Genomic DNA, 14,444 nt, shown 5'->3' with positions numbered 1-14,444 from the left:
ACTTTCTGTTACTAGTTTGAAGCCTGCTACCCATTCCTTTCCTTTGGTGTCCTCTAGTCTTCTTTATGGGAACTAATGAAGAACTTTTCTGTATGCACCCTCTCCACCCCACTCCTGCTTTTAGAGACCTCTATCCTGTCCCCCCTCCGTCTCCTCTTTTCTAAGCTGAAAAGTCCCAGTCTCTTTAGCCTCTCTTCATATGGGACCTGTTCCCAACCCCTGATCATTTTAGTTGCCCTCCCCTCTCCCAGCCTCTCTCTTCCCCTCTCCCACCTCCTTTTCCCAGTCTCCCCCAGTTTTGTTCAATAAAGACAGATTCCATTTTGGAAGACACGTTATCTTTATTTTGTACATCAAGAAGAGGGGCAAGGGAAGGGTAAGTGGAAGGAGGTGAGGGAGGAATGGGGCACGAGCTCCCGATGGGGAGGACTGGGCTGGCTCTGCGGGCTTCTGGGGGTGGAAGCTCTCCTGCAGCCCCCCAATTCCCCCCCAATTACCCCCTCTCCCCAGATGGCAGCCTGCGGCAAGGGTCGGGACCCTTTAAGCACAGCCCTCGGCTAGCCTGAGACAGCATCTCCATGCTCTAAGTCCTCCTCTGATGCCCTGCCGGCACTGCTTCCGGCCATCCTTAAGCCCGGTTCAGGGTCCACTTAATGTGGATAATGCTAGTTCGAATTCGCAAAACGCTAATTCGAACTAGTTTTTTAGTCTGGATCCGTTAGTTCGAATTAACGTTGTAGTGTAGACGTACCCAAGCTGCTTTGAGCTGAATCCATAAGCACAGAGTGGTGGAGGCTGCATTGCTGTTTTCCAGTCCTGGGATGAGCAGCAGTACCATGAAACTCCCTGGCAAGGAAGGCCCAGGGAGATGCCTGCCCAGTGAGGAAGACAATCGCTAGTATGGTCACACTTGCAGAAGCAGCAATAAGCGTTGTAGGCCTGCCTAGACTGACAAGGCTGACCTGCTTGCTTCAGCTTTAGGTGGCCAGAAACAAGACTTCTTGAACCCCAAAATAGGGAACTGTTCTCAACAGCCTAAGAGATGCTCCGTGCTGCCATCTGCTGGATTTGGAATACAGGAGTGAACTCTAAGGGTATGTCTACACTACCACTCTAGTTCGAACTAGGGTGGTTAATGTAGGCAACCGGAGTTGCAAATGAAGCCCGGGATTTGAATTTCCGAGGCTTCATTTGCATATTGCTGGGCGCCGCCATTTTTAAATGTCCGCTAGTTCGGACTCCGTGCCCGCGGCTACATGCGGCTCAAACTATGTAGTTCAAATTAGGCTTCCTATTCCGAACTACAGGTAAACCTCATTCCACGAGGAGTAACGGTAGTTCAGAATAGGAAGCCTAATCCGAACTACCTAGTTCGAGCCGCGTGTAGCCACGGGCACGGAGTCCGAACTAGCGGACATTTAAAAATGGCAGCGCCCGGCAATATGCAAATGAAGCCGGGAAATTCAAATCCCGGGCTTCGTTTGCAACTCCAGTTGCCTACATTAACCACCCTAGTTCAAACTAGGGTGGTAGTGTAGACATACCCTAAGGCTTTTGTTTGCCTTCCTATCACACGTCATTAAATGTTACTGAAGTTCCTGGTAAATGTGTTTGGGCAGGGAGTGAGGGCTAAGAGGAAGAGCCGTAGTGGTGAGTATGGGCTGGTGACGGCAATGTAGCTCTGCTCTCATTTGTTTCTATGTGAGTGCAGGGAGCGCAGTTATCTATGACTAGAAGACTTACCAGCATTGCCCAGGTACTTCAGGGCAGCGGGTGGGCGGTATACAGGGTGCAGGGGGATGTGACGGGACGGGAAGGGCAGGGCTGGGGTTATGAGGGGGACAAGAGAGTGAGGGTTGGGGCATGAGGAGGGGCTCAGGCTGGGGGGTCCCATGCAATGAGGCTTTCTCTCCCCCATCCCAGCCAGTGGGGCATTTTCTCTCCCTAGCTCCTGCAGCCAGCAGGGGTCTTCTCTCTCCCTCAATCCCACTAGTCAGCCTTGGCCTTCTGTCCCCCCAGCCTCCCTCCCAGCAGACAGGAGCCTTCTGTCTCCCCCTAGCATTCCTTGCTGCCAGGAGCCTTCCCCTGACTCCAGCACTGTGGTCAAGGGCCAGGGGAGGAGGGTTTTGGAGTAGGGGGGCTACTTACCCAGTCATGACAGGCAAGGTGGCAAGCCCCAGCTTTGCTGGCCACTCTCTTGTCGGGGGGGGGGCAATCATTTTCATTGGGGAGGCCACTTCATGAATTTTGATACATGGTTGCAGGCCAACTCCAGGCCCCTCGAAGGGACAGGGCCTAGGGCTAAAGGGGTAGGAATGGGGGCTATAGAGAGAGACAAAGAGGGTGTGTGAGTGTGAGACACACACACACAGAATGAGTGTGTATGCGACATTCTGTGTGTGGCACAGAGACAGTATGGCACAGATTGGGGTGTGTCTGACAATGACATAGAAAATGTGTGCACTAGTTGCTACTGGGTAAGTTTCTGAGAGAAACCACTCTCCGTCTCTTTACGGGAAATCTGTCCTGCTCTGTTGTCTCCCCCCACCCTGCTCTGTTCTGCACTCTGGGTCACTTCCCATCCATATGTCAGATTGCAGCTGCTCCCTGTCTGTGTGTCTCCCTCTCCCCGACCTCTGCTCTGCAGAGATGGGTACAGAAGCAGGGGAAATACCCTGACTTCAGCACTCTCAGCCTCTGCCCTCCCCCGCTCTGCACAGCTAACAGGAGAATCCTGGGAACAGCTTGTCTGCAGGACAGAGCAAGGTGAGAGAGAAGCAGCAAAACAAATGCTGCCAGCTATAAATATGCACGCTCTGCTAATCAGCTGGCTGGGCTGGAGAGAAATGCTTGGTGGTGCAGCTGCCCACAGTGGTCTCTGCAGTATAGCTCTCCCCTGTACTCACTGCCACCAGTGGCCGCTCTCAGTATCATGTCCTTCCTCTCTGTGCCCTCTCCCTTTCCATGTTATGGAAAACAATCCCATTCCTAGTACTTCCTGTTTTACTGGTGCAATCAAACCCTGATCTTGCTTTAAGTTAGGATAAGAAGAAGCAGCCTATCATATTTGGAAGTCCTAGCTCTTACCATTTAGGAGGAGTTCTTGTACAAATGGACTTACAGAAAGATACACAGACAGACGAACTCACTGAGGGTATGTCTACACTACCCCGCTAGTTCGAACTAGGAGGGTAATGTAGGCATACTGCACTTGCAAATGAAGCCCGGGATTTGAATTTCCCGGGCTTTATTTGCATAAGCGGGGAGCCGCCATTTTTAAATCCCCGCTGGTTCGAACCCCGTCCCACGAGGTGTACCGGTAGTTCGGAATAGGAATCCTAGTCCGAACTACCTAGTTCAAGCCGCGTGTAGCCGCGTTGCATGGGGTTCGAACCAGCCGGGTTCTAAAAATGGCGGCTCCCCGCTTATGCAAATGAAGCCCGGGAAATTCAAATCCCGGGCTTCATTTGCAAATGCGGTATGCATACATTACCCCGCTAGTTCGAACTAGGAGGGTAGTGTAGACATACCCAGACAGACACACAAATCTTTAACATATATATATATATATATATATATATGCAAAAATAGTCCTTATTAGCAGGGCTCAACCAATTAGGCAATCTCGCTCGTGGCGAGTAGATTTTAGCCCGTCGAGGCCGCGCAGTGCGGTCTGCGCATGTGCTTCTGCGCGGCTGGCAAGTGGGGCTCGCCGCTCCTTGGCGAGCCCTGCTTATTAGAAATAATGCAACTATTCTAGACTACAAAGTAGAAAACTGTACAGCTATATCCAAAACAAGAACTGTAGTGAGGCCCTGAAACATAAGCTCATGTATCACAAGCCAGTGGTCAAGACTTTCTAATATAAAGCAAAGCTAAGCTGTGAGCAAAAGCTAGGCCCCTGCTCACGGAGCTTGGCACTAACAGGGGTGATGGAGTAAAACACCAGGGCTGTATCTAGACTGGCCAGTTTTTCCGGAAAAGCAGCCACTTTTCTGGAAAAACTTGCCAGCTGTCTACACTGGCCACTTGAATTTCTGCAAAAGCACTGATGATCTCGTGTAAGATTGTCAGTGTTCTTGCAGAAATACTGTGCTGCTCCCATTTGGGCAAAAGTCTTTTTGTGCAATACTTTTGCGCAAAAGGGCCAGTGTAGACAGCCCAGATTTGTTTTCTGCAAAAAAGCCCCGATTGCGAAAATGGCGATGGGGGCTTTTTTGCGGAAAAGCGCGTCTAGATTGGCACAGATGCTTTTCTGCAAAAAGTGCTTTTGCGGAAAAGCGTCTGTGCCAATCTAGACGTTCTTTTCCGAAAATGCTTTTAACGGAAAACTTTTCCGTTAAAAGCATTTCCGGAAAATCATGCCAGTCTAGACGTAGCCTAATTGGTAATAAGCACAGGTATAGAATAGTCATTGGTACTAGATACCGGCTGCAAAACAGTAATTGGAATTAGGCATAAGTTGAAAGCACATCCCAGATGGATAGAAATAGCACCTCATTGAAAAGGGCCTTGGTACCCACCCTCCCCACAGGTAATAAGGATATACTGACACAGGTTCAGGAAAAGGTCTGAAATGACAGCATGATTGATAGAGACATTTTGATGGGTGGTAATATCAGAGGGTGGCAACCTGATACGTCAGGAGTGATGTGTAACTTGTTAGTATCTGTATATGAAGTGGTGTGTTGGAGGGGCAGTCTTTGTCTGGCCTAGAGGGCAACGGGACCTCCCACTGACTGAGCTGGGCCATTGTCAGAGGGTACCTACGCGTAGTGGTTCGGAAGAGTCTACTGACAACGATTACTGTACCTCATTTAACAATAAACCTGGTTGGGCACCTTTGATCCTCATCCTATTGTGTGATCTTTGGGGGCTTGCTCTGAATCTGTTTTGTTGACTACTTGCGCATAGTCAACACACAGGAGGAGCACACGCACATACAGCTGACCGGCTGTCATCACCTGTCAGGACAATGACTTCTGTTTAAAACGTGAAGCAATACAGTCACTATTTAACCCCCTAAGGAGCTCAATGCAGCCATCTTGGAAATTAAGTGAATTATATCACACAACTGCCCAATCGACTTTGTGTAATAAATATAGCCCACTTTCCCCCAGATATGTAAAGTCATTCTCTGGTCTATACCTTCCAGTTTGGCCAGAGGGCAAAAGACTGGCCGATTCTGTGGGGTCCCAGCATAGCATAAGGGACCTTTCTCCTCTACAATACCAGCTCACACTGTTAAATGTCTTTCTCTTGCAGTCAGCTGAAGAATGGCTATTCCAATGCTTGAGGCAGACGGGTGAACGAAGTCTCTGCCAGTGACAAGCCATCTTGTAGCCCACATCGCTTGCTTGGATCCTACTCACCTTTCCTTCCTTCGGAGCGATGCTTTGTTCTTTCACCCTTCTCCTAGCCTCATTGCCAGGAAGGGATCTTATCAGGGTGTGGTTGGGATAGGGTGAGCAGGACAAGCTCCCACCCCAGGCCAGGGTGATGGCGCAGCCCCAGATCCATCAGGGAATGTATTGAATGTAAAGTATACAAAGATGTATTTTGCTCTTATGCTTGATTTGGCCTCCTGGATTTTCTCTCTGATGTTTCCTATACTGCTCCAGATGCAATACATCACTTTAGAGTTTTCATTGCAAAATCTGGCTTTACTTACCCCATGCACCAAGCATCTCCCCTTCACATACCTCCCACTACTAGCCTCCCCAAACATCTCCCCACAGCCCACCTCACTGGCGGCTAAGAAGCCCTCCCTGATTCCTGCATCCTGTGTTCCCCTTGCATGCCCTCCCACCTTCCCCAATCCAACTATCCAGCCAGTAACAAGGAATGCTGGAGACTTCCCCTCAGTCTGGTATTTCCATGCTTCCAAGGATTTGGGGTGAGTCCTGAGGCAGCCTTATTGTCCCTAAACATATGTTTTGTTTGTTAATTTCCTGGGGTTTACAGAAGGTTGGTTACCAGGTGGATTAGCTTCCTGGGGAGAGGGATTACATGGACGCTGCAATGGGGAAGCTGCCCCAGTTGTGCTAACCCTTCTGAGATGTGCCCCAAGGAGGTCTGTGTCTCTAGTCTAGAACATGTATGTCTCTGCAGAAGGGATAGCGGTTGTAATCCTGCCAAGAAAACCTGCTGCGTTTAGCAGTCACCATAATCGGTGGGCTGGAAAGAACCTCCTGGAGACATCTGTGTCACCCTTCCTTCCTGAAACACCCGCCTCGCTCGGCCACTCTTTGGAACCTGGGTATGCCCATGAGCCACTGCAGCAGTACCTCAGGGTGTGTCTGCACTCCAGCCATGGGGCTGCCCTTCTCGGGTCCCAGTGACGTGCACTCTTCCACCTACCACCAGCCTGTGTGTGACACCAGCCCTCAGGATCTGTGACAAGGCCCAGAATGATACACCTCTTTTTCAGCCTCCTCCCACCCCCCGACTCTTTGTGTGGACCAGTGTAACATCTGTTCTTGTCCGAGGCCTTAGTCTCACGTACAACAGCCCTCCCCCCCACAGCAGGCCCCCTTGCCCTCAACTGCCAGCACACCACATGAATACAGCTCTGCCATTTGCTGGAGGAGGGGTGATGGGGTGGGAAGGACGAAAACTAGCCTTCGGAAGAGCATTTCATAGGGAAGGCAAGTGAATGAGGGGCTCCTGTGGGGCACACTGACCCACCCCCAACATTCAGGGTCTGCAGCAAATGACAACAATGGTGTCCAAGTATTGTCATGCTTGTTACACTGATCCCCTTCGATACGCAAGCAGCACAAAATACAATGGCTATTGCACAGTGCCCTGAACCGCCTCCTCTTCCTGAGAACTTTCTGTAACCCCTGCAATGCCATTACAGTGCTTTGTCCCCCTGCACAGGCTAGAGCACGAGACTGCTTCTGCCTGTGAGTTAGCTCAGGTGCACTGTTAGCTCAAGCAGCTGAGATTCATGCACAGATGACTTGATTTGGGAATGTTCTTCCACAGGCCCAGCCTCTAGATAAATACCGGCCCACAGACTGGATCTGGTCTGCCAGGGTTAGTTCCTGGTGGGCCCCCATATGGCTGTATGTACCCGTGCCTCCGCAGGTACAGGAGATCACAGCTTCCACTTGTTCCTGGCCAGTGGGAGCTGCAATCGCCCGTACTTGCTGAGACGCAGGTAAATACAGCAGCAGTGGCCTGCCAGGCACTTTCCCTGGTGAACCATAGCTGTTTTATTGCCTGCCCCTGCACTGTGGGTTACCTTCTCAGGCTGGGCTGGGAAGCTCATGCTAAGAGTCAGGGGACCCCAGCACTTCAAAGTTCCCCTATGGTTCTGGGGAGACTGACCTCAAGCTCCTTGTGGCTTTAAAAAAAAAATCCCAGAGGGGTAGCTGTGTTAGTCTGTAACTAAAAAAGCTTAATAAACAAAGAGTGGTCCTGTAGTGCCCTAGGGTATGTCTACACTACAACGTTAATTCGAACTAACTTAGTTCGAATTAGTTAATTCGAACTAAGCTAATTCGAACTAACGGATCCAGATTAAAAAACTAGTTCAAATTAGCATTTTGCTAATTCCAACTAGCATGTCCACATTAAGTGGACCCTGAACCAGGCTTAAGGATGGCCGGAAGCAGTGCCGGCAGGGCATCAGAGGAGGACTTAGAGCATGGAGATGCTGTCTCAGGCTAACCGAGGGCTGTGCTTAAAGGGTCCCGACTCCCACCCCGGACAGACAGTTCTCAGGGGTGCCCCGCTTGCAAAGCAGTCCTGGCTTGGAGTGCCCTGAGTGCCCACACAGTGCACATCACAGCACTCGGCCATCAGACCGGCTGCACTTGCCGCAGGCTGCCATCTGGGGAGAGGGGGCAATTTGGGGGCTGCAGGAGAGCTTCCACCCCCAGAAGCCAGCAGAGCCAGCCCAGTCCTCCCCATCAGGGGCTCGTGCCCCATTCCTCTGTCACCTCCTTCCACTTACCCTTCCCTAGCCCCTCTTCTTGATGTACAAAATAAAGATAACGTGTCTTCCAAAATGGAATCTGTCTTTATTGAACAAAACTGAGGGAGACTGGGAAAAGGAGGTGGGAGAGGGGAAGAGAGAGGCTGGGAGAGGGGAGGGCAACTAAAATGATCAGGGGTTGGGAACAGGTCCCATATGAAGAGAGGCTAAAGAGACTGGGACTTTTCAGCTTAGAAAAGAGGAGACGGAGGGGGGACAGGATAGAGGTCTCTAAAAGCATGAGTGGGGTGGAGAGGGTGCATACAGAAAAGTTCTTCATTAGTTCCCATAAAGAAGGACTAGAGGACACCAAAGGAAAGGAATGGGTAGCAGGCTTCAAACTAGTAACAGAAAGTTGTTCTTCACAAAGCAGAGAGTCAACCTGTGGAACTCCTTGCTGCAGGAGGCTGTGAAGGCTAGAACTGGAACAGAGTTTAAAGGGAAGTGAGATCAAGTCATGGAGGTTGGGTCCATGGAGTGCTATTACCCAGGGGGTAGGAGTGGTGTCCCTGCCCAAGGTTTGTGGAAGGCTGGAGAGGGATGGCACGAGACAAATGGCTTGGTCACTGTCTTCGGTCCATCCCCTCCAGGGTCCCTAGGGTTGGCCGCTGTCAGCAGACAGGCTACTGGGCTAGATGGACCTTTGGTCTGACCCAGGACGGCCATTGTAAGCTCAGGGCTCAGGGTCGGGGGTCTCAGTGGACACCCTGGATTCTCTTGCACACCTGCTCCTGGGTGGCCAGGCTGGCAGCTCTCCTTCGCTAGACAGCCACTTTCCTGTGCCTAGTGTGGAGATCGTGGACAAGGTCCACGATGTCCGCACTAGCCCAGGCAGGTGCCCGCCTCTTGCGGTCCTGGGCAAGCTCCCGGGAGCCGCCAGCCTGGTCCCGGGAAGAAGGGGAGGGCTGGGGGGCATCGGGTGGGTGGTTTGATCCATGCCAGGTGCAGGGTCTGCTGGCTGAGTGCTGGCAGCCTTGCACCTGGCACGGGCACCATAGTCAGCCCGTGCCCCTTTAAGGGGTCCGGGGCCCGGAGGGGGGCAGTAGAGTTTCCCTGGTGTTGGCCAGAGTGGCCACCAGGGAAAGCTGGGGAGGGCTAGCCTCCCACTAGTTCGAATTAAGGGGCTACACACCCCTTAATTCGAACTAGCTAGTTCGAACTAGGCTTAATCCTCGTGGAATGAGGATTACCTAGTTTGAACTAAGCACTCCGTTAGTTCGAATTAAATTCGAACTAACGGAGCGCTAGTGTAGCGCCTATGAAAGTTAGTTCGAACTAACTTTGTAGTGTAGACATACCCCTAGAGACTAACCAAAAACACAGAGGCTACGTCTACACTGGCCCCTTTTCCGGAAGGGGCATGTAAATTTCATGAGTCGTAGTAGGGAAATGCGCGGGGGATTTAAATACCCCCCGCGGCATTTAAATAAAAATGTCCGCCGCTTTTTTCCAGCTTTTAAAAAAGCCGGAAAAGAGCGTCTACACTGGCCCCGATCCTCCGGAAAAAGCGGAGGATTTTTCCTTCAAAGTAGGAATAAGAGCCTCCGGAAAAGGGCGCTTTTTCCGGAGGATCGGGGCCAGTGTAGACGCTCTTTTCCGGCTTTTTTAAAAGCCGGAAAAAAGTGGCGGACATTTTTATTTAAATGCCGCGGGGGGTATTTAAATCCCCCGCGCATTTCTCTACTACGACTCATGAAATTTACATGCCCCTTCCGGAAAAGGGGCCAGTGTAGACGAGCCCAGAGAGTATCATGAGCTGTCATGGCAAATCCCACAAGTCTCAACAGTCAGAGTGAAAGAACCAGCTTGGTTAGGCCGAGGGCAGTAGCAAATACATAATCCTATATGCATGGCCCCATATCTGTGTTAACAGGGCTGGCACACGCCGCTGGACAATGTAGCTGGTCCTGAGCATAAGAGAGCCAGAGCGTTGAAAATGCCTGTATGCACCTGGGGAGGTTGGACCTCTGAGGCCAAAAGTGCTAGGGGCCAGTGTTGGAGCTAAGGAAAGCATCCTTCCATGAGGGAACGCGCACACCACTGCCTGTGGCCTCATCCTGGCAGAGCAACTGAGCCCCAATGTTGCGGGTTACAGCTGCACCCCTGGTGCCCTGCAGTGTTGTAATGAGCAGCACACAAAACCCTCTGGCATTGTTTTTACATAGCTGCTAAGTGTGTTCCAGTATATGGGTGCATCTACACTGCCGGGCTTACCTTGAAATAAGCTGCGCAAATTGAGCTGTCAATTGCACATCTTATTTGGAAATCTGGAGCGTCTACACAGCACTTATTCTGAAATTGAGCACTCTTCCTTACTCCTTGTACAATGAGGGTCACAGGAGTCACAGTAAGAAGTCCTCCAGCTTGACAGTATTTAGAAATAATTGCCTGCTGTGTAGATGCAGACTAAGTTATTACGGAATAGCATTACATGCAATCACTAGACCCCCTTGAATTTCATGCACACCTGCTCTTGGGTGGCCAGGCTGGCAGCTCTCCTGCCCTAGACGGCCACTTTCCTGTGCCTAGTGCGGAGATCATGGATGAAGTCCACGATGTCCGCACTAGCCCAGGCGGGTGCCCACCTCTTGCGGTCCCGGGCAAGCTCCCGGGAGCCGCCAGCCTGGTCCCGGGAAGAGGGGGAGGGTTGGGGGGCATCGGGTGGCTGGCTCAAGCCGTGCTAGGTGCAGGGTCTGCTGGCTGGGTGCTGGCAGGCTTGCACCTGGCACGGGCATCGTAGCCAGCCCGTGCCCCTTTAAGGGGTCTGGGGCCGGGAGGGGGGCAATAGAGTTTCCCTGGTGTTGGCCAGAGTGGCCACCAGGGAAACCTGGGGAGGGCTAGCCTCCCACTAGTTCGAATTAAGGGGCTACACACTCCTTAATTCGAACTAGCTAGTTCGAACTAGGCTTAATCCTCGTAAAATGAGGATTACCTAGTTCGAACTAAGCGCTCCGCTAGTTCGAATTAAGTTCGAACTAGCGGAGCGCTAATGTAGCGCCTATGAAAGTTAGTTCGAACTAACGTCCGTTAGTTCGAACTAACTCTGTAGTGTACCAGAATGTCATAAACAGAGTTCCCAAAAGCTGAGGCACCTGAAACCTCCAGGCCCTCCACCACCTTGCCATGCATCACTTCTGGGGCAGCGTAATGGCAGGTAGAATTCTGGACTGAAAAATATAAGGTGATGCACATTGCAAGGAATAATCTGAACTCTCCCTGCATCATACTGGGTGCTACAGTAACTGTATCCAATCAAGGAAAAGACTCATTCACGTAGACAATAGATAAATGCTAAATTATGGGTAGCAAGAGAAGGTAAATCAATGGCTTCTATTTACTCTTAGGGTTGCCGGGTGTCCAGGATTGAACTGGACAGCCTGGTATTTGCACCTTCCATCCGGTAAAAAAACCCAGAAAATACATGTAAAATGTCTGGTATTTTCTGTTTTTCCTTGTTTGGGCGGTTGGAACACATGGTGCAACTTGGGCTGGCTGGGGAGGGGAGGATGGATTGGGCTGGGAATTAAAGGGGCTGTGACTATATTTCAGCCCCGGTCAGTTTCCCTTTTTTTATTCGCTCAACAAGTTTAGCTGGGCCTTTTTTTTTTTTTTGCTTAACAGAATAAAGCAGGGGGTTCAGTATTTTTTGTTAAACCATCTGGCAACCCTATTTACTCTTTCTCCTACTACAGGAACAAGAGGCTGTTCAATGAAATTGAAAGGCAGAGCACATTGAAAATTGCTAAATTCACTGTCCCTGGATATCACAGGGCCGTGAGCTATTAAGGATGAGAACAATCTCATAATTGCAGTAAACCAAGAGACAAGCAGGAGGGAAGTACAGATCTGCCACATGTCATGTACACTCACGCATTTGGCAGAACTGTCATACATTCCCCTGTCTCAAGGAAAATGTCACACACATAATAAGGGGGGGAGGGGGGAGGAAGAGAGCAGAAAATCTTTCTTTCAGAAGTTACCCAGTTGCCTAAGAATATGTGTGTTAGGCTGTAACCAAGCATATTCAAGTTTTAATCCTAACTGCTAACTAGTGGTTCTTATCAGCCTCTTTTAACTATTTAGTCTTTGAGATGCTACTAGACTAATTGTTGTTTTTTAAGTTTTTCCCATTATAGACTAACTCAGCTACCCCTCTGAAGCTTATCTACTCACTGTCTTTTTTTCTTCCTCAACATCATTTCCCCGCCTCCCCCCGCCCATTTATTCTTGGATCTGGACTTCCAACACTCCAGTCATCTGAAAAAGTGGGCTGTGCCCACAAAAGCTCATGATCCCATCTACATGTTTTGTTAGTTTTTAAAGTGCTACCAGTGCTATTTGTTGTTTTCCTGTTACAGATCAACTTGGCTACCCCTCTGAAGCTCTTCCACTGTTAGTATTTCTGTGCAGGTTATAATAGTCCATTTAATGAAGGCCATGTGTCCTCTTACCTTATGCAACTATCATTCATTAATTTTGTCAGATCGGAGAAATGAATGGCTTCACTCAATCACTTCAGGCAGAGCTGAGAATACACACTTGATCTTCAATATGACAGGCCCACATTGCAGTCATACAGGCCTTTAAGTACCATACCAAACTGCATGCTTGTCTCTGCTGTCTCTGACCATTAGACCATACTCTGCTCGCAGAGGCAGGAAAAGAGCCCAGGGATCCTGAGAGTCAGCATTTCAGTGCTGTCTCTCAACGGTTGTGTAATCCATTGGCAGAGGGTGTGTTGTAGGGAACCCCTGTGACCAGCTCTGCAAAGAAGTTCATAGCCCACTTCCATTAGCAGTTGTTCAAATGGCTGATACATGGGCTGCAGCTTGAGAGGTCATGGCCTCAAAGCCTACAGATGACTTGTAGCATGCTGGAAAACAGCTATAGCTATGATGACCCTCTCAGAGTTAGTGTGGGAGCCTTGGATAATTATTACATGTTTTATTTAGCAAAAAAGGGAATTTGGATGTTGCATCAATATTTGTGGTATTTTTAATGTCTTTATCACCGTTACTAGGATTTGTCCTTTTAAGAGCAGGGTGGGGTATTTCAATGTAGCACATGTTTGAGTGAGATTGAGAGCAATGTGTGGACAATTTGGGATACGAAATCTGTGGCTCGGCGATGGGCAGACCAGCTGACTCAGGCTCACATGGCTCCAGTTGCAGAGCTATAAAAACATTCAGGGTCTGTGTGCAACCCAGGCTCTGAGATCCTATGAGGGGGAAGGATCACAGAGCCTGGGACCCAGCCTCAGTCGGAGGCTACATCTACATTGCAGTTTTTAGCCCCGAGCCCCAGACCTGTAATGGGAGTTGTGGGGACTGTACCTGTGGCAAAGGGGACACAGGGACATGCTGGCCACCCACTTCTCACAGCTCTCATTGGCCGGAACCAGAGAACCGTGGCCACTGGGAGCTGCAGGGGGAAAGGGGGCGGTGCCTGTGGGCAATGTCAGCAGAATGTCTTGTGGCACACAGTCAAATTACCCTGATGGTTGTCCACCACTACTCTAAATCCTCATCTTGAACTGAGCCCAGCCCAGGGATTAAGTTGCTCCTAACTAACAGCTGTTTGGTGGCCCCTTTAGGGGTAGGTCTACACAGCAAAGTTATTTCGAAATAACTTTACCAGCGTCTACACAACCAAACCGCTATTTCAAAATTAAATCGAAATAGTGGAGCACTTATTTCGAAATTGGTAAACCTCATTCCATGAGGAATAGCGCCAATTTCGAAATTGCTATTTCGAAATAAGTGCTGTGTAGATGCTTATTTTGAAATAGGGGGCCTCCAACCTTCCCAGGGTGCCCTGGTGGCCACTCTGGGAACAACCAAGAAAACTCCTCTCTCTCCCCACCATCCCTGGAGCCCTTAAAGGGATAGACTCTGGCCACAGTACCTGTGCCAGCTCCAAGCCTGCCAGCCCAGAGCCAGCAGTTGCTGCACCTGACCCAGTGGCCCCAGCATGAGCCAGGCAGCCAGTACCAGCCAGCCCTCCAGGACCAGTCTGCCAGCTCCCAGGAGCCTGCCAGGGGCCAGAAAAGGTGAGCGCCTACCTGGTCCAGTGTGGAGATCAGGGACCTAATTCAGGTTTGGGGGGATGCCTCCAACATCCATGATCTTTGCACTAAACTGTCTACAGGCGGATGGCTGCCAGCCTGGCCACCAAAGGCCACGTGCGAACCCAGGAGCAGGTTCGCATGAAAATAAAGGAGCTGCGGAAGGCGTATGCCAGGGCCACAGGGGGCAGCTCCCAACCAGGGGCAGACCCAGGCCCCCGCCCCTATTTTGATGCCATGGACCACATCCTGGGGGGCAGGACGGTCCGTGCCCCCCAGGTGGTCGACCCTGGGGCAGAGCTTGCTGCCTCCTGCTGCTCCAGCCCCTGCTGCCTCCCCAGCTACCGCTCCTCCTCCCACTCCTTCTCCCCCTCCCGCTTCTTCCTCCCCACACTC

The 14,444-nt window shown here is 50.7% G+C and overlaps 1 protein-coding gene across 2 annotated transcripts in view; it reads left to right on the top strand.

The window, feature by feature from the left end:
• Positions 1-7,974, top strand: part of CD4 (CD4 molecule) — a 36,531-nt gene extending 28,557 nt beyond the window's left edge. For both annotated transcript variants that reach the window (XM_075903755.2, XM_075903737.2), the window contains exon 10: positions 5,266-7,974. In XM_075903755.2, coding sequence (XP_075759870.1) covers positions 5,266-5,296 — 31 coding nt within the window. In that variant the 3' untranslated portion in view covers positions 5,297-7,974. The remainder of the gene's footprint in view (positions 1-5,265) is intronic.
• The last annotated feature ends 6,470 nt before the right edge of the window (positions 7,975-14,444 follow it).

This window comes from Pelodiscus sinensis, chromosome 1 (genome assembly GCF_052426305.1).
Source record: "Pelodiscus sinensis isolate ZL-2025 chromosome 1, ASM5242630v1, whole genome shotgun sequence".
Taxonomy (NCBI): Eukaryota; Metazoa; Chordata; order Testudines; family Trionychidae; genus Pelodiscus; species Pelodiscus sinensis.
Note: the sequence above shows the minus strand (reverse complement) of the source record. Positions and strands in the feature narration are given on the sequence as shown.